The sequence below is a fragment of the Chiloscyllium punctatum genome, chromosome 1 (genome assembly GCF_047496795.1).
Source record: "Chiloscyllium punctatum isolate Juve2018m chromosome 1, sChiPun1.3, whole genome shotgun sequence".
In the NCBI taxonomy this organism is placed as follows: domain Eukaryota; kingdom Metazoa; phylum Chordata; class Chondrichthyes; order Orectolobiformes; family Hemiscylliidae; genus Chiloscyllium; species Chiloscyllium punctatum.
The window spans coordinates 3,928,211-3,954,039 of NC_092739.1; the positions used below are offsets into that span (position 1 = coordinate 3,928,211).

The 25,829-nt window shown below is 41.2% G+C and overlaps 1 protein-coding gene across 4 annotated transcripts in view; it reads right to left on the reverse strand.

The window, feature by feature from the left end:
- tmem131l (transmembrane 131 like) overlaps positions 1 to 25,829 on the reverse strand; it is a 171,718-nt gene that overhangs the window by 2,810 nt on the left and 143,079 nt on the right. For 3 of the 4 annotated variants that reach the window (XM_072577034.1, XM_072578720.1, XM_072579595.1), the window contains 9 exons: positions 17,757 to 17,905; positions 16,349 to 16,458; positions 14,539 to 14,702; positions 13,771 to 13,962; positions 11,945 to 12,020; positions 11,727 to 11,857; positions 8,540 to 8,660; positions 6,116 to 6,177; positions 1,525 to 1,655 (listed from right to left, as the gene is read on the reverse strand). In XM_072577034.1, coding sequence (XP_072433135.1) covers positions 1,525 to 1,655; positions 6,116 to 6,177; positions 8,540 to 8,660; positions 11,727 to 11,857; positions 11,945 to 12,020; positions 13,771 to 13,962; positions 14,539 to 14,702; positions 16,349 to 16,458; positions 17,757 to 17,905 — 1,136 coding nt within the window. The remainder of the gene's footprint in view (positions 1 to 1,524; positions 1,656 to 6,115; positions 6,178 to 8,539; positions 8,661 to 11,726; positions 11,858 to 11,944; positions 12,021 to 13,770; positions 13,963 to 14,538; positions 14,703 to 16,348; positions 16,459 to 17,756; positions 17,906 to 25,829) is intronic. The other variant, XM_072577926.1, reaches the window with a different exon arrangement.

A 25,829-nucleotide genomic window follows, 5' to 3' on the forward strand; every position in this document is an offset into this window, starting at 1 on the left:
AAATTAAAAAGGGGGGGGGCCTGAGGAGTGGCAGGTGGAGTTTAATTTGAAATAAGTGAGAGGTACTGCATTTTAGTAAAACAAACAAGGGCAGATCTTACACAGTTAATGGTAGGACTCTGGGTAGTGTTGACGCACAGAGAGAGCTACAAGTTCATGTACACAGTTCTTTGAAAATTGCATCACAGATAGACATGTGGTTAAGGCAGCATTTAACAAGCTTGCCTTCATCGCTCAGACCTTCGAGTATAGGAGTTGGGACATCATGTTGAGGTCGTATATGACGTTGGTGAGGCTTTTGGACGACTGTATACAGTTCTGGTTGCCCTGCTATAGGAGGGATAAAGAGGATTCAAAAAAGATTTACCTGGATGTTACCAGGACTGGAGGGTTTGAATTAAACGGACAGGCTGGGACTCTTCTCATGGGAATATAGGGGTTTGAGGGGTGACCTTATAGACGGTCATGCTGGGCAAAATGGCCTGTTCCCTAAAATGGGGGAGTTCAGAACTAGGGGGCATATTTTTAAGTTAAGAGGTGAAAATTTAAAAGGGATCTGTGGATCAACCTTTTTCACAGAGGGTGGCTCATTTGTGGAACTACCAGAGGAAGTAGTAGAGGCAGGTAGAGTTACATTTAAAAGACATTTGGCCAGGTACATGAAAAGGAACTGTTTAGAGGGATAAGGGCCAAATGCAGGCAAGTGAAACTGATTTGGTTTGGGAAACTTTGTCAGTCTGGATGAGCTGAACCAAAGGGTCTGTTTCTGTGCTGCATGACTCGATGACTAATTGACATGTAGTTACTTGTTGTTTGTCGCGTCTCCTTTGCTAAATGAAGATGTTACATTGGCAGCAATCCAATTTTTCACACCTTTTCCAAAACCTAAGGCTTGTTGAAAGATTATTACCAGTGCATCTGCCATCTTTGTAGCTACTATTTTTAATATTCTAGGATGCATCCCATCAGGTCCGTGACACCTACTGTCCAATTAGCTCCTCGAGCTTCTCGAGCACTTTTTCTCCAGTCTTAACTCTTATCTTTATTTCCTCCCTTCTTTTACCCCTTGATTGTTTAGTATTTTTGGAAAGCTGTTAGTGTCTTCTACTAAGAGAATGGATGCAAAAGTATTTATTCAACTAGTCTGCCATTTCGTGGTTGTCCATTACTTTTTCCTCAGTCTCATTCTCTAAGGGGTTAATGCTTTCTTTGTCCATTCTCTTCCTTTTCACATACTTTAACAAGCCCTTGCTGTCTGCTTTGATATTACTGCAAGTGTGCTCTATTCCATTATTTTCCCTCTCTACTTTGCTTGACTATAACTTTTAATATACATGTTTTCACTTTGTGGGAAATCATGGTTTCAATTGCCTTGTCAGTACGACTGAAGTTAAACTGATTTTAACAAATTTATAAAATGAATTGCCCTGCAACTAAACAATATTCACATGCTTCATAACTGTTATGAACACTGGTGTATGCTTCAATAAACAAGATTGTCAAATTACAAGTTAGGCAACTTACAGGAGTTCTGACATAGTTTGAATGATTCCAGCTACAGGGAGCCTCTAAGTTGGTCCAACTGGAAGCTGAATCAGCAAGTGATGAATTTTCGCCTTCAGTATCAATGAAGGGATTATGCAAATTCACGTTGGCTATAATGAAGAAATTTCAAAACACAGTTAGGTCATTACATAAAACAATACAGCACAGAACAGGCCCTTTGGCCCACGATGTTGTGCCGAACATTTGTCCCAGCTTAAGCACCTATCCATGTACCTATCCAATTGCCGCTTAAAGGTCACCAATGATTCTGACTCTACCCAGAGAGTGGTGGGGGCATGGAATGCGCTGTCTGTGGGAGTGGCAAAGAACCTACCCCTGACATCCTCCCTATACCTTCCACCCTTCACCTTAAATTTATGTCCCCTTGTAACACTCTGTTGTACCTGGGGAAAAAGTTTCTGACTGTCTATCTATTCCCCTGATCATCTTATAAACCTCTATCAAGTCACCCCTCATCCTTCGCCGTTCCAATGAGAAAAGATCTAGCACTCTCAACCTATCCTCGTACGACCTACTCTCCATTCCAGGCAACATCCTGGTAAATCGCCTCTGCACCCTCTCCAAAGCTTCCACATCTTTCCTAAAATGAGGCAACCAGAACTGCACACAGTACTCCAAATGTGGCCTTACCAAAGTCCTGTACAGCTGCAACATCACTTCACGACTCTTGAATTCAATCCCTCTGCTAATGAACGCTAATACACCATAGGCCTTCTTACAAGCTCTATCCACCTGAGTGGCAACTTTCAAAGATCTATGAACATAGATCCCAAGATCCCTCTGCTCCTCCACCTTACTAAGAACCCTACCGTTAACCCTGTATTCCGCATTCTTATTTGTCCTTCCAAAATGGACAACCTCACACTTGACAGGGTTGAACTCCATCTGCCACTCCTCAGCCCAGCTCTGCATCATATCTAAGTCCCTTTGCAGCCGACAACAGCCCTATCCACAACTCCACCAATCTTCGTATCGTCTGCAAATTTACTGACCCACCCTTCGACTCCCTCTTCCAAGTCATTAATAAACATTACAAACAGCAGAGGACCCAGAACTGATCCCTGCGGAACTCCACTTGTAACTGGGCTCCAGGCTGAATATTTACCATCTACCACCACTCTCTGACTTCGACCGGTTAGCCAGTTTTCTATCCAACTGGCCAAATTTCCCTCTATCCTATGCCTCCTGACTTTCCCTGTAAGCCTACCATGGGGAACCTTATCAAATGCCTTACTAAAATCCATGTCCACTATACCCACTGCTCTACCCTCATCCACATGCTTGGTCACCTCCTCAAAGAATTCAATAAGACTTGTAAGGCAAGACCTACCCCTCACAAATCCGTGCTGGCTGTCCCTAATCAAGCAGTGTCTTTCCAGATACTCATAAATCCTATCCCTCAGTACCCTTTCCATTACTTTGCCTACCACCGAAGAAAGACTAACTGGCCTGTAACTCCTGGGGTTATCCCTATTCCCTTTTTTGAACAGGGGCACAACATTCGCCACTCTACAGTCCCCTGGTACCACCCCCATTGACAATGAAGACGAAAAGATCATTGCCAACGGCTCTGCAATTTCCTCTCTTGCTTCCCACATAATCCTAGGATATATCCCATCAGGCCCAGGGGACTTGTCGATCCTCAAGTTGTTCAAAATGCCCAACACATCTTCCTTACTAACAGGTATCTCTTCTAGCTTAACAGTCCGTTTCACACTCACCTCTTCAACAATACGGTCCCTCTCATTTGTAAATACTGAAGAAAAGTACTCATTCAAGACCTCTCCTATCTCTTCCGACTCGATACACAGCCTCCCATTACTGTCCTTGATCGGACCTACCCTCGTTCTCGTCATTCTCATGTTTCTCACATATGCATAAAATGCCTTGGGGTTATCCTTGATCCTCTCTGCCAAAGATTTTTCATGCCCTCTCTTAGTTCTCCTAATCCCTTTCTTCAGCTCCCTTCTGGTTATCCTGTATCCCTCCAACACTCTGTCTGAACCTTGTTTCCTCAACCTTATGTAAGCCTCCTTCCTCTTTTACAAGACATTGAATGTCCCTCGTCAACCAAAGTTCCCTCACAAGACCATCTCTTTCCTGCCTGACAGGTACATACATATCAAGGACATGTCATATCTGTTCCTTGAAAAAGTTCCACGACATCCTTCCCTGACAGCCTATGCTCCCAACTTATGCTCCTCAGATCCTGTCTTACAGCATCGTATTTACCCTTTCCCCAATTGTATAACCTACCCTGTTGCACGCACCCATCTCTCTCCATAACCAAGGTGAAAGTCACAGAATTGTGGTCACCATCACCAAAATATTCACCCATTAACAAGCCCATCACTTGTCCCGGTTCGTTACCAAGTACCAAATCCAATATGGCCTCCCCTCTGGTCAGACAATCTACATACTGAGTTAGAAAAGCTTCCTGGACACACTGCACAAACACCGCCCCGACCAATCTACTTGATCTAAAGAGCTTCCAATCAATATTTGGGAAGTTGAAATCGCCCATGACTACTACCCTGTGGCTTCTACACCTTTCCAAAATCTGTTTCCCAATCTGTTTCTCCACATCTCTGCTGCTATTGGGGGGCCTATAGTAAACACCCAACAAGGTGACTGCTCCTTTCCTATTTCTGACTTCAGCCCATACTACCTTTGAAAAGTCATCTTACAGTAGAAGTGAATAGTTTTGATAATATCAAGATAAGAATTTTCCATAATTACTGATTGAAAATGCTACAGAACCATCTCCCTGTGTATGTATGCAATGTTGGCACATCAAAATAATCAAAAAAGCAAATGATTTACTGTTTGACAAAGGAGTAAGATAAATTAGGCTCACTCTTTTGGAGTTTGAAGAGAGGAACTAAGAATTAATCCTTAAGGATAGATAAATGCCTTTACTTGATTTTATGGAGACCACTGGTTTACATCACTTAGTCTCAGAGTGATAATTTGCCAATAGAAACATGGTGTTTCGATTTTATCTTTACAGTTCTCTCCAAACTACTATACTCACTAAATTAAAATAAGCATATAAAAATACAATAGCTTGCATTTATATAGCACCTGTAACACAACAAAATGGCTAAAGGCACTTAACAGTAGTATTATCAATACAAGATGTTGCACCATAAGGAGAGATCAAAACAGATGGCCTAAAGCTTGGTCAATGGACTAGATTTTAAGGAGCAGCTGAAAGAGGCAGGAGTGATTTTCAAAGGAATTTCACACCTTAGGACCAAGAACAAATGGGTTTCAATCATTTTTCTAAAATGGACACTTCTAAGGGGCCCTATTGTGGTGCAGTAGCATCTTTATCCCTGGGCTGAGAGGTGTGGCTCAGCCCCATCTACCCCAGAGATGTGTTATAACATCTCTGAAGAGGTTGATTAGAAAAATAGATTAAACAACAAAAAAAAAGCTCGAAGTTTTCATAAACCTTATCCCACCACTAGCACACACGTGGGTAACTTGTCAGGCCAAGCAGACATAGGCGAGTTCTATTAAGGTTGCACACATGAAAATGTGATCTGTTTACAAGTTGGTTGCGTGGACTAATGGATAAAGCGCCTGGCTTCAATGTTAATTGGAAAGCCAACAGAAGATTGCAGGCTCAGTTCTTGTTGAGAACATTTTTGACGGCCCTCTTGTGACCCAGTGGTAATGACCACACCTGTGGACTGGGAGGCCTGGGTTTAGGTCCCAGCTGCTCCAGGTGTGTAATAACATCCCTGAACGGACCGATTAGAAAGATAGGTTAAATCAAATAAGGACACTCTGAGGGGGGCCTTTTGTGGTGCAATGGCATTGTCTCTACTCCTGGTTCAGGAGGCTCTGGCTCATTTCCCAGCTCCTTCAGAAGTCTGTAATAACATTCCTAAACAGGTTGATTAGAAAAATAGGTTAAATAAAAAACATAAAATGTACACTCCTGCACAAGAACATTCATACAAAGAACAACTTTTGCTCACAAATATTGCTAATTATAGAAAGGAAACAAAAATCAAAGCAATTGCAAATTAAAATGTAAATTGGAAAAGCATTTTAATACCATTAAAATGTAACCGTAGTGTTGTGCATTTCTTTTCAAAAAGATATTAAATGGGACACTCGGTTTATTACCAGCTTCCAACATGAGCAATTCTCTTTCACTCAAATATTTTCAATAATTGAGTCGCGTTTTCCTTTATATTTTCTCCTATCTTGTACTTTAATGCTGTAGTGATACAGTTAGCATCTTGTGTTTTCAGAAATACAGACAGACCAATGTCAAAGTACAGGTCTTACACATACAGCACTGGTTGTTTCAACATTGTTGATTTGTGTAGTTATGATATTTGAACATTTAAAAATTGCCGAGAACGTATTTTCTACGAATGCTACATTAGCTGTTATCATAAATTCATAGCTACAGCATTTAAGAGAATCTCAACTTCAATTGGCTTCTTGTCTATTTTAACTACAAATCAAGTTTTCTCTCAATTAAATACAGAGCAAAGTCAAAACAAAAGTCGTTTCACAGATGCCTTACCTTCAGAAACATTCGAGAAATAATTCTCATGAAATGTGCTTAAGGCATTGCTGCAATGATCACTGTTGAATGAGGTTCAGGAAAGATAGTTAAGATATTTGTAAAACAATAACACAAGTATCAACATACAGATAAAATTAAAATATTTTAAAAATTCATTTTAAGTAACAATCAGCACAATGCAAGAGGATTAAAATTGTCACTTAAATTTATAGCCAATACTGCACCAACTGATGAAATTCAAATGGCCATTTCACATTTCTCCATAAGCATACAAAAACAGCAAAGTAAACACTCTCCATACATCATAAAAATGTAACACAGTAGCCAGAAAAACAAAGTCATGAGGGGATTTCACAGAGCTGCGTTCCCAATAAGGAGCCTTGCCTGCCAGAAACATACATTATAAGTGTCGTTGCGCACTGTTGTTCTCTAATTAGGATGTTGTGCACTGGCTCCTCAAACACACTGAAGAGGTAAAGTTAGAGTCATCTCAGCTTGTGAAGATTAACACAAACCATATTAAATTAAGTAATTCAAAAAATAAGTGAGAATCTACTGCATCTTTTAAAATTACTTGCATTTCCAGGTTAAAGCAATTCCTATTTACTTTATCACTACACACACTGAATTATTTCAATGATTCAACTTTAAACTCAGGAATTACATTCTTCTCTTTGGTCAATATGCCTGGGCAGGAAGTTGATGGTACCTTCCCTCACGACAAAACTTGGATCACATTTCCTGGATACAATACTCTTCAAAAGTGAAGGGCAACATTTCTTATTACATAGAACATAACAGCGCAGTACAGGCCCTTCGGCCCTCAATGTTGCGCCGACCTGTCATACCAATCTGAAGCCCATCTAACCTACACTATTCCATGTACGTCCATATACTTGTCCAATGACGACTTAAATGTACTTAAAGTTGGCAATCTACTACCGTTGCAGGCAAAACGTTCCATACCCTTACTACACTCTGAGTAAAGAAACAACCTCTGATATCTGTCCTATATCTATCATCCCTCAATTTAAAGCTATGCCCCCTCGTGCTCGCCGTCACCATTCTTGGAAAAAGGCTCTCCCTGTCCACCCTATCTAACCCTCTGATTATCTTATATGTCTCTATTAAGTCACCTCTCAACCTTCTTCTCTCTAACAAAAACAGCCTCAAGTCCCTCAGCCTTTCCACGTAAGACCTTCCCTCCACACCAGGCAACATCCTAGTAAATCTCCTCTGTACCCTTTCCAAAGTTTCCACATCCTTCTTATAATGCAGTGACCAGAACTGTACACAATACTCCAAGTGCGGCCGCACCAGAGTTTTGTACAGCTGTAGCATAACCTCATGGTTCCGGAACTCGATCCCTCTATTAATAAAAGCTAAAACACTGTATGCCTTCTTAACAATCCTGTCAACCTGGGTGGCAACTTTCAAGGATCTGTGTACCTGGACACCAAGATCTCTCTGCTCATCTACACTATCAAGAATCTTACCATTAGCCCAGTACTTTGCATTCCAGTTACTCCAACCAAAGTGAATCACCTCACACTTGTCCGCATTAAACTCCATTTGCCATCTCTCAGCCCAGCTCTGCAGCTTATCTATTTCCCTCTGTAACCTACATCATCCTTCGTCACTATCCACAACTCCACTGACCTTAGTGTCATCTGCAAATTTACTAACCCACCTTTCTACGCCCTCATCCAGGTCGTTTATAAAAATGACGAACAGCAGTGGACCCAGCACCGACCCTTGTGGTACGCCACTAGTAACTGGACTCCAGTATAAACATTTCCCATCAACCACTACCCTCTGTCTTCTTTCAGCAAGCCAATTACTGATCCAAACTGCTATATCTCCCACAATCCCATTCCTCCGCATTTTGTGCAATAGCCTACTGTGGGGAACCTTATCGCACGCCTTGCTGAAATCCATATATACCACATCAACCGGTTTACTCTCATCTACCTGTTTGGTCACCTTCTCAAAGAACTCAATAAGGTTTGTGAGGCACAACCTACCCTTCACAAAACCATACTGACTATCCCTAATCAAATTATTCTTTTCTAAGTGATTATAACCTAGATGAAAGGTTATAAGAGATAATCTTATCTCTTTTAACCTTTACCAACAACTGAAGTAACATCGCCCAATACAAGATGAACACAACTAGTAATAAACATCAGAAGGCATGACAGAATTTGGAGAGTGGAATGGTGGTGCTTATGCTTACTAGCTCAATTAAATTTTCAAAAGGGACAAACATATGAAAAATACCCTCAGTTCAAAGTTGGAGCATTCTGAAAGTAGGCCAAGGTAGAGTGTTATTAACAAAAAAAAATGCTCAAAGGTGCAGACAATAATAAAAAAAAAGACATTGTGACTCTTTGATCATAGATGTTTACAGTTCAGAAATACCTGTAACCAGCAGCATCTCCTGACTGGGGCTCAACCTGCATGCCGTTCCCTGAGAGATATGCCAAACCATGTACAGGAGGAATAGATTTTAAACACTGACCATTCACAGTTGTGTAAAGACCTAAACATTGCAAGCGATGAAGAGGGAGAGTGTCACATTCAAAACAAAAACAAAAGTTGCATTTGTACCCGTGCAGAAAATACCAAAACTCTAATTCAAATTTTGTTATCCACATTTTATTCAGCTCAAAGCACAGCAATGACTAGGAACATGAGTCTCTCAAGCATGCCTGGATTTTAAATCCCATAAGTCACTTATATTTCTTGATAGATGGACAAATGCCCGATACAACATTAATTAATTCCAACTGTAAGGATGCAGATGATTTATGGAGGCAGATTAACTGATTAGATTGGACATTCCTATTGACTGATGACTATTTGGTTGACAAAGAGCCCAAAGATTTGAGACTGGGCTCACTTCTACCTGACTGGCAAATTGCTGGTACGAAGTGGGTGTCTTATGGAAGGTCTACCACTACTGAATTACCAATTTGTTCCAGAGTCTGTTCTGGAAATAGAAAACCCAAAGGGTTCAGAGCTCAGACAGGCAGCAGCCCACAATACCTTTTCAGAGTTCAGCTGAGCACTCTTTAACCTACAAAAAGATGCAATAACTTTCCAGATTATAACATTGATGAAACAGGGATGGGTAGGTAAAGTCTATCCTGGTCTTCTTTAGGATTACAAATCAGGATCCTAAATGAATCAAAGTGCAGTCAGATCTGATAATAAAGTGATAGCTTAGGTTTCATAAGATCCCATGCTGTATGAAAATTGTACAATAGCAGTGTCATTTCAACTACTGGGGGCAGAATAGCATTATAGCCAACATAAGTAAGGAAAATTCATGTTCTACAAATAATGGTCTAAACCCTTCAATTGCATTAAAGCCAATTTGCATTGAAGAAACATGTCATAGCAGTAGCCCAAACTGCATAGTTAAGAGCAACCAAATATCTGAGAGAGACTGGCAAATTGGCCACCAAGAGTTCTGCCTGCAGAGCAATTAGGATTAATGTTACACTAAATCTGCCAATCCAAACTGGAGATCAATACTAGCTCATTAACATCAATTTCAGCAGCTTAAAATTAAACTTTTAGTCTACTGCACTGGGTAAACTTGTGTAGGAATGTGTATTGGTCCAAAGGAATGACATTTGACACAGCGTTACCAGACAACAGGAGGCCAGAAAACATTGTACCATTATTTAAAAAGGGTGCAAGGCACAGCCAAATAATTAGACGAGTCAGCCTGACCTGGGTGGCTGCCAAACTACTAGAATCAATAGAGAGAGATTGGATTAATTAATTCTTGCCTTTCGAAAAAACAATCAGGAACATTGAGCATGGTTTTGTCAAAAGAACATTATGCCTCACTAACTTGATTGAATTTTTTGAGGAAATAAAAGGATTGATGAAGAAGTGAATGTTGTCAACACTGATTTCGCGGAGGCATTTGAGAAGGTCCCATGTAGCACACTGTTATGGAAGGTTAAAACCCATGACACCCAGGGGTGTGTGGCAAGTCTGATCCAAAACGGGCTCAGTGTCAGGATGGAAGGAATGTTGGTTGATGAATGTGAACTGCTTTTCATTTGCAAAAATAATGCTCTTAGTTTTGGCTTCCTTGTTGTTTGTGGTCCATTTTCATGTTTAGACCCAAGTGTGGGAAACCTGATAGGGAAATCTGCACACCTTGATCAAGTAGTTGATGGTGAAGTGGGTGGCTGTGACAGGGTTGATGTCATGGGATAAATGAAAGTTGCAAAGCACCAAAACCTTCAACTGACCTGATGATAAACATACATGACTGGAAGATATCAACAGCTTGGTTGAGTGAATAATAACGTGGCAAATAAAATTCAAATCATAGAAGTCAGAGATTATGTATTTGGAGTTGGTAAACAAAGGAATATAAAATAAATAGGAGGGTATTGAGACACTTAAAGAAAGTGAAACCTTGGACTGGATATTGACAGACTAATCAGTCTGACCTGGGCGATGACCAAACTACTCCAATCGATAACGAGAGGTAGGATTAATCCATTAATTAAGGTAGCAGGACAAATAGAAAATGGTAGTCAGGAAGGCAGACGAGATATCTTGCTTCATTAGTTGAGGTACTAAATACAAAAAGCAGGGAAATAATGCTTGAATTACATAAAGATGGGGTTAGGTCACAGCTGGAGGAGTTGTGTACAGTTCTGGTCACAATACAGGAAGGAATTAATTGCTTTAGAGAACGTGCCAAGAGAATTTACAAGAATGCGATCATAGCTTATAAGCTATACCAAAAGGAAAAGTTGAATAGGTTAGGGGTGCTTCCCTTAGAACAGGAGGCTACTTAGGTGTACAAAATAACGAGGGGCTGGGATAGAGTGGACAGCGGAGACCTGATTCCCAGAAAGGAGAAATCAACTACCAGATTTATGACAACTGGTTGAAAGATTGGAAGGTTGACTAGCTTGGTTCGCTGGATCTGTGATGCCGAGTGATGCCAACAGTGTGGTTCAATTCCCGTACTAGCTGAGGTCACCACGAAGACTCCACTTCTTCAACCTTGCTCCTCAGCTGAGGAGCGATGACCCACAGGTTAAACTCACCAATGCTGGCACAGCTCTATGATCCCCTGGGGCTATGGCAAATTTACCTTGGAGAGGATACATGGGGAACAAGTTTTCTACTCAAAGGGTGGTGGTGGGTATCTGGAATTTGTTGCCAATTTGATGACGGAGGCAGAAACGCTCAACTCATTTAAAAGGAACCTGGATCAGTACCTGTAGCATGGTAACTCTACAAACCAGGTGTTCAGAAGAGGGATTAAAATAGTTAACTAGTTCATTGAGCCAGTACAGGCACAATAGGCTGAATGCTGTAAATTATCCATGGTTTTATTCCAGAATTACAACATCCCTGCTGTAGGATAAATCTCATTTGTAAGTTAATGACCACAACTTCTCCAAAATATTAGTGATAGCACGGACACATATCTTTAAACACATAAAGTCAGTCTTCTTTCAGGTTAAATATCAAAAGCTGCACTTTTCTTTATAAGACGAGAAGTATTTAACAATATACTATTCTAAATTATTGATTACTTTCAAACCTACAATCTGCCTCTTACCTGGACTTTTCTTTAAACCCGCAGCTACTGCAGCAAAGGTGGGGCAATGGTTTTTATCAGGGGGAGTCGAAGGCTCTGCAGCTCCTCTCAAACATACATTGTTATTGGTGGAGTGGCTGAAATGAACAAATCTTTTACAAAACAAAAAGCAATTATAAAATTCAAACTGCATGTTATATAATGTGACTTCCATCTTAAGAAGTGATGTTTAAAGTTACCTTCTATTCCCTGAACTGTGATGTTCTTGCAAAGACGGGCTATAAATTGGAGACGCCTGCTGGAAAATCCTCTCCTCTAAAGTAAATAAGTCAAATTTAAAAATGTAGCAAATGCAGATGTACTGTTCCTGACCTAGTTAGTAAGCTACCTTAATTTCCAAAGGATAACACTTTTTAAATATAATTTTGCATTATCAATGAGCGAGTCTAGGATCAACATTTGTGAAGTATCTCTCAGAATATCACAAATACATGTAAGTAAAAGGACAGTGAAACAGGAAGGAAAAGATTAGTTGGGGTATCCAAAAAGAGAATAAATCAGTTTTTGAGTGAGGGAGAGGCGCAAGACGACTTAGGAAGGGAATTCTTGAAGTAGGACCAGGGCAGGTGAAGGCATTGCCACCGACAATTAGGTGAAGTCAAAGCTTACAGAGGGCTTGACCCAGAGATATGGGTTTGGGACTTGATAAAAGGGTGGAAGAAAATGCAAAAATAGATATGGCAAACCATGCTGACATTTAATGCCAAGGACTTTAGATTAGATTAAATTCCCGACAGTATGGAAACATCCTTTGGCCCAACAAGTCCACACCCACCCTCTGAAGAGTAACCCACCCAGACCCATTACCCTACCCTATATTTACCTCTGACTAATGCACCTAACACTATGGACAATTTAGAATGACCAATTCACCTGACCTGCATATCTTTGGATTGTGGGAGGAAACCGGAGCACCCGGAGGAAACCCACGCAGACACGGAGAGATTCTACACAGACAGTTACCCGAGGCGGGAATTGAAACCGGGTCCCTGGCGCTGTGAGGGAACATTGCTAACCACAGAGCCACCGTGCTGTTAATATTTAGAGGACCTGAGTCCACTGAGTATATAGATGAGAGGCCACTGTGACTTGGAGCAGTACAGGATATGTAGGACCTTTGGACTAATTAAAAGCTTATAGAAGATAAAAGACCATAATTGAAGAAATCTGATCAACAAATCTCAAGATTGTACATGCACAATTTCAGACAGAAGCAGGCAGGCACTACTGTTACTCTGTATTTAGGTCACCATTCTGGTTGTGAATCAGATACAAGGTTGAACTGTATAATCAGAATCAGATCAAACAGGGCATCAAGATTTCACATGCTCCGATTCATTGTCTAAGGAGAAGAACTGAGGCAGAGACAATATTGCAAAACTTGTAAACAAAGTCTCAAGTTGCATGCACATCCCCCAGTCAGTTATATGCTCTCCCTTTCTCAAATAGTGGAAGCATACTTCTGGGCAGTAGCAACACCCCTGACAAGGTGAGAGGAAACAACTGCTTGCGGTTAGGCAAACTTTTGTCAAGTTGTTTGATGAATATTTTTCACTAATTAACCCAAGTCGTGGCACGGTGGCTCAGCGGTTAGCACTGCTGCCTCACAGCGCCAGGGACCTGGATTCGATTCCAGTCAAGCAACTGTCTGTATGGAGTTTGCACATTCTCCCCGTGTCTTCATGGGTTTCCTTCTGGTGCTCCAATTTCCTCCCACAACCCAAAGATGTGCAGGTTAGGTGAATCGGCCATGCTAAATTGCCCACAGTGTTCAGGGTTGTGTAGGTTAAGTGCATTAGTCAAGGATAAATGTAGAGTAATAGGGTAGGGAAACTCTTCGGAGACTCGATGTGGACTTGTTGGGCCGAAGAGCCTGTTTCCACACTAGGGATTTGACAATTCTATGAAGCATATGAACAGATTTCCAGCAGGCATTAAGTCCACTGTCTAACCTAGTTTTGACTTATAGTTTATGTATAGGACCTTATTTAAAGTATTTCCTTACTCTGTGTAGCAGAGGGTACGAAGTGCAATTGGGGATTGATACTTTGATCCTTCTCTCCCTCAGAACTGCTACTGCTCCAGCTTCCCCAGCTGTCAAGACTTGCTCTCACACTGTCTGACGAACTTCCAGAATCAGAGCTAGATTCACCAGAACGCACTTTCCTGATCAGCATCTTCCAGTTTGAACAACAATCTCCAAAGGAACAGCACACAGTAAAGAAACAGTATTTAAAATGTTTTGCTTAATAAACATTTAAAGCTTGCAGTGTTTCACATGAAGAAAGCTTGATTTAAAAATTCAGTCTGATGAAATAGTTTATTTATGCACCTTACAATATTGTAAGTGCATTACCAAAATTGAAATCTCTACTACAGATATTTTCATTAATTATACTGACACAATCCACAAAATAGATGTGACAGTAATTGCTATTATTTCCCATCACATTAAAGTAGTGTATCTGTAGAACTTAAACACAGAGAGCTGTCAAGGCTGGGCAATTAAGAACATTCAAATTTCACCGATTGTTCATTAATAAGAAAATCAAAAATTATGAGGAAAAGGTGGAGCTGAGATGATCAGATCAGTCATGATCTGGTTGAATAGTGAGTAGACCTGATGAACCAAATAGCCTACTTCACCGCTTATGGTCAGGATTGACATGACTTGATTTATCCCATTGTGAGATCTGTATCAACTTAAGCCTGCTGAACATTAAAATTACAAGAAAACATCAGTAATGAAATGCAATAGAAGCTGCATACTTACCACCTTCTGCCTCTTTAAGATAAATGTCTGGTTTTGTATGAATGTTACTCTTCTCTTTTTTTGCACATTGCCACACTTTCCTAGATCGGTCCTGATATAGAGCTTCCTTCTGTCTGCAATTGTAGTTCCTCTGACTGTGCACACCACCTGCCTGATCAGTTGACCTAACAAGACCAGTCAGAAACTTAAAGTTTAGCCAGACATTAGCACAGTTATAACAAGGCAAATAAAAAGGTTTACTCTTACTTTAAAGATTACATGTCAAAAACCTAAATAGTGCACAAATCTGCTCTCTCAGCCCTCAGTACAGGCATTGGGCAATAATACTTGACTCACTGGCTGTGAGGGTGGCAAAAGTGGAGACAATGACTCATTTCAAAAGGGAATCAGGTAATAGTGAGGGAAATGAACTTGCAAGGTTACTGGCATAGTGAAGGGAGGATTTGAAATAATTAGATTGCCCTGCAAGGTCAGTATGAATCCAGTGAGTTGAATGGATTCTTTATGTGCTATTAACAGTTAACGATCCGTATACACGAACACCAACTAGCCACGAAACGACACGACCAGCTATGCTTAGTAGCCACACACGCAGATGACAAGCAACATGAATTCGACTGGGACAACACTACCATTATAGGGCAAGCCAAACAGAGAACAGCCAGGGAATTCCTAGAGGCATGGCACTCATCCACAGATTCAATCAACAAACACATCGACCTGGACCCAATATACCTGCCACTGCAGTGGACAGCTCGAACTGACAACCGGAAGCGGCAGAGACAGGCCACTATAAATACCGGAGAAAACAGCACAGAAGCGCTTCACAGGAGGCTCCCAAGCACTGAGGATGTCACCTAGACAGGGGACGAAATGATTGCAAGACAAATTCCCAGCTCGGCGAACAGAACCACAACATAGGTAGATTGATGAGAACAAGGGCAAATAGATTTTTCCTTCTTATTGGTTCCCCTAAGTCTAGTAGCTATCAGGATTCAGCCAGCAACCAGTGCAACTTGGCAAATGTCTCTTTTCTGTTTAACTTTGTCTAATGGTGCCTTTTGCTCATAGAATTATTCAAAAGGTTTATAATAAAGTGATATTGGCATTCTACGATTTTATCAAACACTGGGGTATAAGTTGAAAATCTTGTACACATTACCCAAAGTACATTCTTATTCCAAGCAGTGTTTAACATGGAAGAATATTGATTCGTCAGCTTAGGCTGGGACTTAGATAATAACCAGCAGGTCTCCATGCCACATTTGACCTGATACCAGAAAACTTCAAGTAGTTCTGAGTCACTGTTGAGAACTCCCAGGGTAACTCCTTACCACCACAGCTAGCAGGTCTGTTCGTCCAATAGGGTGAAGCAAGCTTGTGAAGCTGAGTGGGCTACTCCTCACCTACTTCATATGATAGAATAACATGAGACATACCCAGGGATGATGTGGATAGTGCTGGGTCATTGTTTGAAGGCAAGTACAACTAATGTCAGACTGTTTCTCAAATTGTTGATCAATGTTCAATGACACAATTTTGACAAAGAATGCTTAGGGTCAACAGGGCTGCGTATGCTATTGTCAATGTGGTGCCGAGGCGAATGCTGGATAGTCCATCCAGTTGTATTCCTGTTTGACATTTCTGTAATGGTCGAGCACAACTGAATTGGTTGTCAGGCTGTAGAGAGCATTTAAGAGTTGTTAACAGCCTGATCTATTGACAGTCATTAGTGATATTTATGTAGTCCATAAACACACTTTGTTACATGATATCTTCAAAGAATTATATTAAGAAACTTCATACTTACCTCAGAGAAATATTCTTGTTTTTCCCACATGATTTTCTTCCTTTCCATTTATTATGGGTTGTAACTTCACCTTTCACTTGTCTTTTCTGTTTAACCTTGTCCAATGGAGTCTTTTGTTGATATCATTATTGAAAAAATTGTAACAGGTTTATCACAAAATGTTATCAGCATTATATGATTTTATCAAAAGATTGTCTGATTATAAGTCAGTTTATTTTTGTAGGCACCAACAATGCCATAGCCTACACAATGAACTACCTCACAATGAACCGGAACACTTGTGTGGCTGTTTATTAATTTGCACTTCATGAGGAGCCAGAACCAAATCCACTTCAGGATTAAAAGCAACTGCAAATAAAAACATTAAATGCAATTGTGAGGCATACTGATCACAGTCAGATCAGCCTGAAGCACGGTTAGCTCTCAGACGATGCACGTGTACACTGTGCAAGGAGAAACAAACCGTCTCAACATTTATTGCAGAGCCTTTCAAGTTCCGGAAAAAAAAAAGTGACAAAGCACTTCATTGAGTGAAAATCTGAAATTTTGAAGTGTAGTCACTATCATAATACAGAAAATGATAAAGCTGATTTGTGCAAAGCAAGATCCAATTAATAATGAAAAAAATCTTTTTTTTTTAAAACAGTTATTTGAGACACAAATGTTAGAACATCTGGAGGACACCCATATCCACAATGGTGCCATGGGCGTTTTTATTACTACCTGAAAGAATTATCAAAAGCTCAATGTTAAAGATTTATACAAAAGGCAGTACTCACTGGAGCACGTGCTTAGATTGTGTGTAAAGTCACTTGATATGTACAACCCCCTGACTTAGAAGGCCAAGAAGCATCATAAACCAAGGCAGGCCAGGAGTTTCACTTGGACTTCAAGAATTAAGAGAAATCAATACTGCACAAATGGACCATCTTATCAGTAAAATTCATGCTTCAAGAGAATTTATGGTCTGTTTGACTGGCAGACCCTCTCCCTAACATGAGTCTAGAGTGTGTTGCTGGAAAAGCACAGCAGGTCAGGCAGCATCCGAGGAGCACATGAATCAACGTTTTGGGCATAAGCCCTTCATCTGGATGAGGGGCCTATGCCTGAAACGTCCATTCTCCTGCTCCTCAGATGCTGCCTGACCTGCTGTGCTTTTCCAGCACCACATTCTCAACTCTGATCTCCAGCATCTGCAGTTCTCACTTTCTCCTAACTAAATCCTGTTTGGTCAAAAAATGTATGCAGGTGGTTCCAATACCCAATCTGAAATTTGGCAATTTTGAAAAGAATACAGTTTTAGGGCAGGTGCAACCTTGAAAATACTTCAGAACCAGAAACACGAACATCCAACGTTTTTTGAATATTTCTAGGTTCTCCTGTTCTGTACATAGTTAAAGCCCCATACCTCAGATGTGGATAGTTTGTGTGTTACAAAGGGAGGCTGTGCATTCTGTAGCTCTGGCACACAATTTTTTTCTTGTGGTTTGTCAGGCACCTGTGCTTCTGTTTTCACATTTTCACTGATCTTCTCCATTGTTCCTTGCTGGAGATCATCTGAGGGTCAGAATTACAACTTAAAAGAAAAACACTAACAGTTGAGCTTCTGCCTGAAACATAGATTCTCCTCGGACGCTGCCTGACCTGCTGTGCTTTTCCAGCACCCCCCACACAACAAAATATCATACCCAAATTTTCCCTTTTAAACTAACTTTCTTCCCATCACATGGTCTGTCTACAAGTAAATGGAGGGGCCCCCTTGTGGTACAGTGGAGGCATACCTGCCCCGGAACTGAGAGACTGTAGCCATTGTTATGCAATTTTAGAATCACATCTAGTTTCGGCCACTGTTTACAAATGGTTCAGGCCCTATTTACAAGGTTTGCTGAGAAGACCAAACTTATACAGCATGGAAATGTAGGAAATTCAACAAGTAGTTTCACCAGTGAAGGTGATTGTAATAATACCATCACTGATTTCCCAACTCAGTCATCAAGGAAAGGGAGCTCATGTAGCTACTCCATTCCAAAGCTGAATCCAAGTGCCCATTAAGACAAAGCTGCAGTTTCAAATAAAGCAAACGGTTTGGAAATATGCAAGGAATACGTGGTTAGGTATAATTCTGAAGACAGATTTCTCTCAGAATCCAAAGATGGGCATACAAGGAATGCTATAGCAACATTTTTTTCTTTTGACATACATGGTGTCATTGACACGGAACACAACTGCGTGAGTTGGTGAGTTTATAGTTCAGTAAATACTGATTCACACAATGGCAGCAGATTTAGATTGCCATAACGTAGTACTGCAGTACAAATGTTGATGGCTTCCTTGTGTAGCACATTGCTGTTTACACTCAATGTAAAATGTAGACATGGACACTATTGACATGTAAGCAGTGTATGGTGTTTGCAAATATGAAGGAATCTTTCACTGAGCATGTGGAAAACTTGGCACAAAATGGAGTGCAGTAATTCACCCTAAATACTGTGTAGAACTAGCATAAGAGAAAGCATTAAGGGATACAATGTGTGTGTCTTGGTCAGCCTATACCAGCAGATACATCGAGTGGTGAGAAAACGCCTCACTATATACATCACCTGGCAACTGTTACACAAATTCAGCAAGCATTTTATTTCTGGCTTGGTTTTGGGCAAGGCTGTCTGATCATACTGAAGAAAAGGCTCAAAGGATGTGAATGTGACCCAGCATTAGGAACGATGCGATTTTGTTGATATAGGTACATTTGTTAAAGGTCCATTCTTGGCTCATTCTCAAGACTTAATTATATTAATGCCCAGGTTGACTTTGAGGCTTTGCAATGCTGCCAGATATTAACTTTGCACGAGAAAGTCAAACAAGATATCTGAAATCCTGCAACACATGAGTATTAGATTAGCCAGGCACATTTTCAAGAAATTACTGTCTTTAGTGGACACTGGCTTTTTGACAGCAGAGCAAGGAGTAGTGGAGTTTAAATACAGCAAATTTACTTCTTCCTCTTTGACATGGATTGAAGGCAAACCAAAACTTGCAAAGGACAAATTAATTACTTTCAGTGTACATACTCAAAAATTTATTACAGGTTTAATAGCATTGTTAATTGGGTGGTCATTGTTAATTTCAGCAGGGTGGTCCTCATGCCTTTCTACACATTAACAGCACAGAGGTGAAATGAGTGGCAAGTGTCAAGGCACTGGGACTGGTCATCCACAACAAGCTTTTTTGGACTCTTTATATAGACGTACTGGTTACAAAGGCCCAACGTCTCTTCTTCCTCAGGCAGCTGAGAAAATTGGGCATGACGGCGAATACCCTTGCCTACTGGATGTAGGTTTGCTTGCTGAGCTGGAAGTTTGGTCTTCAGACATATCACCATATTAGGTAACATCTTCAGTGAGCCTCTGGATGAAGCACTGCTGATGTTTCCTGCTTTCTATATATATGTTTGGGTTTCCTAGGGTTGGTGATGTCATTTCCTGTTCTTTTTCTCAGGGGATGGTAAATAGGATCCAAGTCAATGTGTTTGTTGATAGTGTTCCAGTTGAAATGCCATGCTTCTAGGAATTCTCAGGCATGTCTCTGTTTGGCTTGTCCTAGGATGGATGTGTTGTCCCAGTCGAAGTGGTGTCCTTCCTTATATGTAAGGATACTAGTGAGAGAGGGCCATGTCATTTACTGGCTAGTTGATGTTCATGTATCGTGGTGGCTAGTTTTCTGCCTGTTTGTCCAACGTAGTGTTTGTTACAGTTCTTGAACGGTATTTTGTAAATGACATTAGTTTTGCTTGTTGTCAGTATAACGCATTTCAAGTTCATTAGCTGTTGTTCAAGTGTGTTGGTGGGCTACCATGACGCCAAGGGGTCTGAGTTGTCTGGCAGTCATTTTCACAATGTCTTTGAGGGGAGAGTGGTTAGGGTTTCTGGACACGTTTTGTCTGCCTGTTTGGGTTTGTTGCTGAGAAATCGGAGGACTGTGTTCATTCTTTTTTTAATAAACTGTATAAGTGATTTTCCTCTGCTCTGCGTAGTTCCTCCGTGCTGCAGTGTGTAGTGGCTCATTGGAATAATGCTCTGATGCAGCTTCATTTGTGGATATTGGGAAGATTGCTTCTGTGGTTCAATATAGAGGAACCTCGATAATCAAAGTGTTGGATTATCCAAAGGAAATCTCAACTTCCCAGTAGAAACATTACATCAAAGACGTGTTTCCAACAGTGATCATGTCTCTTGTTTACAGCAATTAAACAAGCACAGTCTCCAACTGACTGACATCCCGCCCTCTCCCCCCACACTTTCCCTGGAATTCTACACAGGGGTGTACCCTAAACCCTCTTTCGCCAAATAACCTGTCCAACATTATCCTATACAGGGTAAAGATAGAAGCTGTCAAAATGCAGCAAAAAAAGTGTGGGGGGCTGTGGCTGCGTGTGCACACTATTTGGAGACTTACCCCACAAAGGTGGCAACAGCAGCAGCTGTTTTGTTGTTGGTGTCCAGTCCGGCTGCCTCGGAGAGGGGACGGGGGGGCAGTGTTAGACGGGGTTGGGGGTGGGCAGGGCAGTGTTGGACAGGGTTGGGGGACAGGGTGTGCGGGGCTCATTTGCAGTGTGCTGCTGCCCCATCTCCTGAACTGGGAGCAGACTTAAAAAACTCCAATCCCCAGAGGAAACACCATTAATCGATTAACTGAATAATCAATTATCCAAATGAAATAGTGTCTGCCCATCTCGTTCAGATAATCGAGGTTCCACTGTATTTGGTCCATATGTGTTGTAGGCACTGTAGACACTGGTTTGAAGTTTCTAGTTGGCTGTTCGCGGTGACATCTCGGAATGGCAGTTTGTTGTTGTTTTCCTCCTCTTTAGTGAATTTTATACCAGAAAGGGTATTATTGATGGTCCTGAAGGTTTCCCCTAATTTGTTTCGTTTAAGAGATGACAAAGGTATCATTCCACATAGTGGACCCAAAGTCTGGGTTGGATGGTTGGCAGAGCTTTTTGTTTGAGTCTCCACATCACTGCCTCTGCTATTGCCCCTGATATTGGAGATCCCATGGGTGTTCCGTTGGTTTGTCTGTGGGTTTTGTTGTTGAAGGTGAAGTGTGTGGTAAGGCATAGGTCCACTAGCTTGACTATACTGTCCTTGCTGATGAAGTTGGTGGTGTTTGGTGTGCGTGCCTTTGGGTCTTCTATTAGTGTAGTCAGTGTTCTCTTAGCCAGGTTGATGATGATTGATGTAACAGCCCTGTTCACATCCAAGACCATTATTTCACCCTCTTCTATCTTGGTGTCTTTGGTGGTCTTCAGGAATTCCTGGGTGGAGTGAATCTTCTACTAAGTATTTTAGTCTTTGGTGTAGCTCCTTGGCCAGTCTGTAAGTTGGTGTTCCAGGTAGCGAGACTATGGGTTTGAGGGGGGCTCCTGGTTTGGGAATTTTGGGTAATCCGTAGATGCGTGGTATGTATCGATCAGAGGACAAGCCAAACAGAGACATGCACAAGAATTCCTAGAAGCATGGCATTCCAACTGGAACTCTCTCAACAACACACTGATGTGGATCCCATTTACCACTTCCTGAGAAAGAGAACAGGAAATGACATTACCAACCAAACAAAAGCAGGAAACACCAGCAGTGCTTCATCCAGAGGATCAATGAAGATGTTACCTAGTATGGGTGACGAAACATCTGAAGATGAACCTTCCAGCTCAGCAAGCAAACCTACACCCAGAACCTGAACCTGAACTTCAAAACTCGTAACCCTTGCCAACTTTTATAGGTGCACCATCAAGAGCATTCTGTCTGTATGTATCACTACCTGGTATGGCAACTGTAACAATTCAAGATCGGTGACGGTTACAGAGAGTGGTGAACTCGGCCCAGACAATCACAAAGGCCAATCTCTCATCTACAGAATCCACCTACCAGGCCCACTGTTAAGGAAAGGCCACCAGCATTCTCAAAGATCCATCCTACCCTGACAATGTTTTTCTACAATCTCTACCATTGGGGAGAAGGTACAGAAGCCTGAACACACGCACCCCCGGTTTTGAAACAGTTTCTTACTCTTTTTTTTTAAAATCAGTACTGAATGGACTCTCAAAGTCTTAATATTTGCCTGTATCTGTGTTTTTGTTGTTGCTGCTGTTTACCTATTATTTGCTTATCTCTGCTACTTAACTCTGATCTGCCTGTATTGCTCGCAAGACAAAGCTTTTCACCATGCTTCAGTTCACTTGACAATAAATTCAATTCAATTGCATTACCATACTGCTCCCACTTGAGTGAGTTTACATTGCAGACGTATTTTAAAAGGGTACCGTTTATGATACGTTCATCTACTGATACAATATAGTGGGATAAATGGATCAAACCAAACAAAAAGCTCACTTTAAACTGATTGCATTGCTTATTACAAAACTATTTAATCTCATGTCTCAGTAGATTAGAGATGTTGAATGCTCTAATTCTGCTCCTTTATCAACAGATTGTCTCAATTTGGCATTATCAAAGCATTTGGAAATGAAAACAGGAACTTTAGGTTTAATGTATTTTTGAATAAATGCGATAGCTTACATGTTCTTAACTTACTTATCTCTTGGTCAAATTATGTTACAGATTACCTAGACTGGGTTTTTGTCATATGCCTTTCACAGATATGCAAGTAGTCATTTGGTAGATTTGGAATTTGAATACAGCTGAAAAATTACACTTTTTTTTAGGGGTTGTGTTATATATGCATCATGACAATTTGCAATACCAAAGGAAAATATTTAAACTGTATGCAAGCAGACTGCTGATCAATTTGCAAGTGGACTCTGATTGGTGAGATCTCACCATTGATGATACACCAATTAACAATGTCTGACAGTTCACTGCCAAGCCTTAAAATCTTTAGTGGACTCCCCTCTGCACTCACATTCACCTTTGAAATGGAGCAATCAAATTGACTTCTTTTTCATAACACACTAGTTGAGAATGTGGCCAGGAGGTTCTCGATTGTCTACCATAAACCTACCTTCAATAGACAATAGGCACAGGAGGCGGCCATTCGGCCCTTCGAGCCAGCACCAACATTCATTATGATCATGGCTGATTACCCTCAATCAGTATCCTGTTCCTGCCTTATCCCCATAACCCTCGATTCCACTATCCTTAAGAGCTCTATCCAACTCTTTCTTGAAAGTATCCAGAGACTTGGCCTCCACAGCCTTCTGGAGCAGAGCATTCCATACACCCACCACTCTCTGGGTGAAGACGTTTCTCCTCAACTCTTCTAAATGGCCTAGCCCTTATTTTTAAACTGTGTTCTCTGGTTCAGGATTCACCCAGAAGAAACATGCTTCCTGCCTCCAGAGTGTCCAATCCTATAATAATCTTATATGTCTTTCCTCAAATTTGGAGAGCAAAACTGCGGTCTCACCAGGGCTCGGTACAGCTGCAGAAGAACCTCTTTGCTTCTATACTCAATTCCTCTTGTTATGAAGGCCAGCATGCTATGAGCTTTCTTCACTGCCTGCTTTCATTGACTGATGTACAAGAACACCTAGATCTCGTTGTACTGTCCCTTTACCTAACTTGACTCCATTTAGGTAGTAATCTGCCTTCCTGTTCTTGCCACCAAAGTGGATAACCACACATGTATCCACAGTAAACTGTATCTGCCATACCCTGTAATCTCCTAACATCCTCCTCACATTTCACCCTGCTACCCAGCTTTGTATCATCAGCAAACTTGCTAATATTACTTTTAATACCATCTATATCATTAATGTACATTGTAAAAAGCTGCGGTCCCAGCACTGATCCCTGCGGTACCCCACTGGTCACTGCCTGCCATTCCAAAAGGGAGCCGTTTATCACTACTCTTTGTTTCCTGTCAACCAACCAATTTTCAATCCATGTCAGTCACTAACCTCCGATGTGGAACTTCAAAAGCTTTCTGAAAGTTCAGGTACGCTACACATCCGCTGAATCTCCCTTGTCCATCTTCAGAGTTACATCCTCAAAAAATTCCAGAAAATTAGTCAAGCATGATTTCCCCTTCATAAATCCATGCTGACTCTGACCTATCCTGTTACTACTATCCAGATGTGTCGTAATTTCATCCTTTATAATTTACTCCAGCATCTTTCCCACCACTGAGGTCAGACTAACTGGTCTATAATTCCCTGCTTTCTCTCTCCCTCCTTTCTAAAAAAGTGGGACAACATTAGCCACCCTCCAATCCACAGGAACTGATCCTGAATCTATAGAACATTGGAAAATGATCACCAACGCATCCACGATTTCTCGAGCCACCTCCTTCAGTACCCTGGGATGGAGACCATCAGGTCCTGGGGACTTATCAGCCTTCAGACCTAACAGTTTCTCCAACACCATTTCCTGCCTAATATAAATTCCCTTCAGTTCAGGTCCTTCAGCCACTATTACTCCCTGGGAGATTGCTTGTCTCTTCCCCAGTGAAGAGAGATCTGGAGTACCAATTCATCTCTTCTGCCATTTCTTTGTTCCCCGTAATATATTCACCCGTTTCGGTCTTCAAGGGCCCAATTTTAGTTTTAACCATTTTTTTTCCCTTTCACATACCTAAAAAAGCTTTTACTATACTCCTTTATATATTTGGCCAGTTTACCTTTGTACCTCTTTTTCTCTGCGTATTTCATTCTTAGTTATCCTCTGTTGTTCTTTAAAAGCTTCCCAGTTATCCGATTTCCCACTCATCTTTGCTATGTTATACTTTTTCTCTTTTGACTTTATATGTTTCTTATCTTCCCTCGTCAACCACGGCCACCTCTGCTGATCCTGCATCTTCTGTATTATACCCAGAAATACCTGCCATTGTTGCTCCACTGTCATCCCTGCTAGGGTATTGCACCATTGAACTTTGGCCAGCTCCTCCCTCATAGCTCCATCATTCCCTTTATTCAACTGAAATATTGTCACTTCCAATTCTACCCTCTCCCTTTCAAACGGCAGATTAAAGCTTATTGTATTGTGGTCACTACCTCCTAATGGCACCTTTACTTCGAGGTCCCTGATAAAATCCGGTTCGTTGCACAACACCAAATCCAGAGTTGCTTTCTCCCTGGTAGGCTCCAGCACAAGCTGTTCTAAGAATCCATCTCGGAGGCACTCCACAAACTCCCTTTCTTGAGGTCCAGTACCATCCTGATTCTCCCAGTCTACCTGCATGTTGAAATCCCCCATAACTGTAGTTATACCTTTGTGACAGGCCAATTTCAGCTCCTTATTCAACTTACACACTACATCCAGCCTACTGTTTGGGGGCCTGTAGATAACTCCCATGAGTGTCTTTCTACCCTTAGAATTTCTCAGCTCTATCCATCCTGACTCTACATCCCCTGATTCTAGGTGCCCCCTGTGCAAGGGACTGAATATTATTCTTTACCAACAGGGCCACCCCACCCCATCTGCCAGTCAGTCTGTCCTTACGATAGCACGTATAGCCTTGAATATTC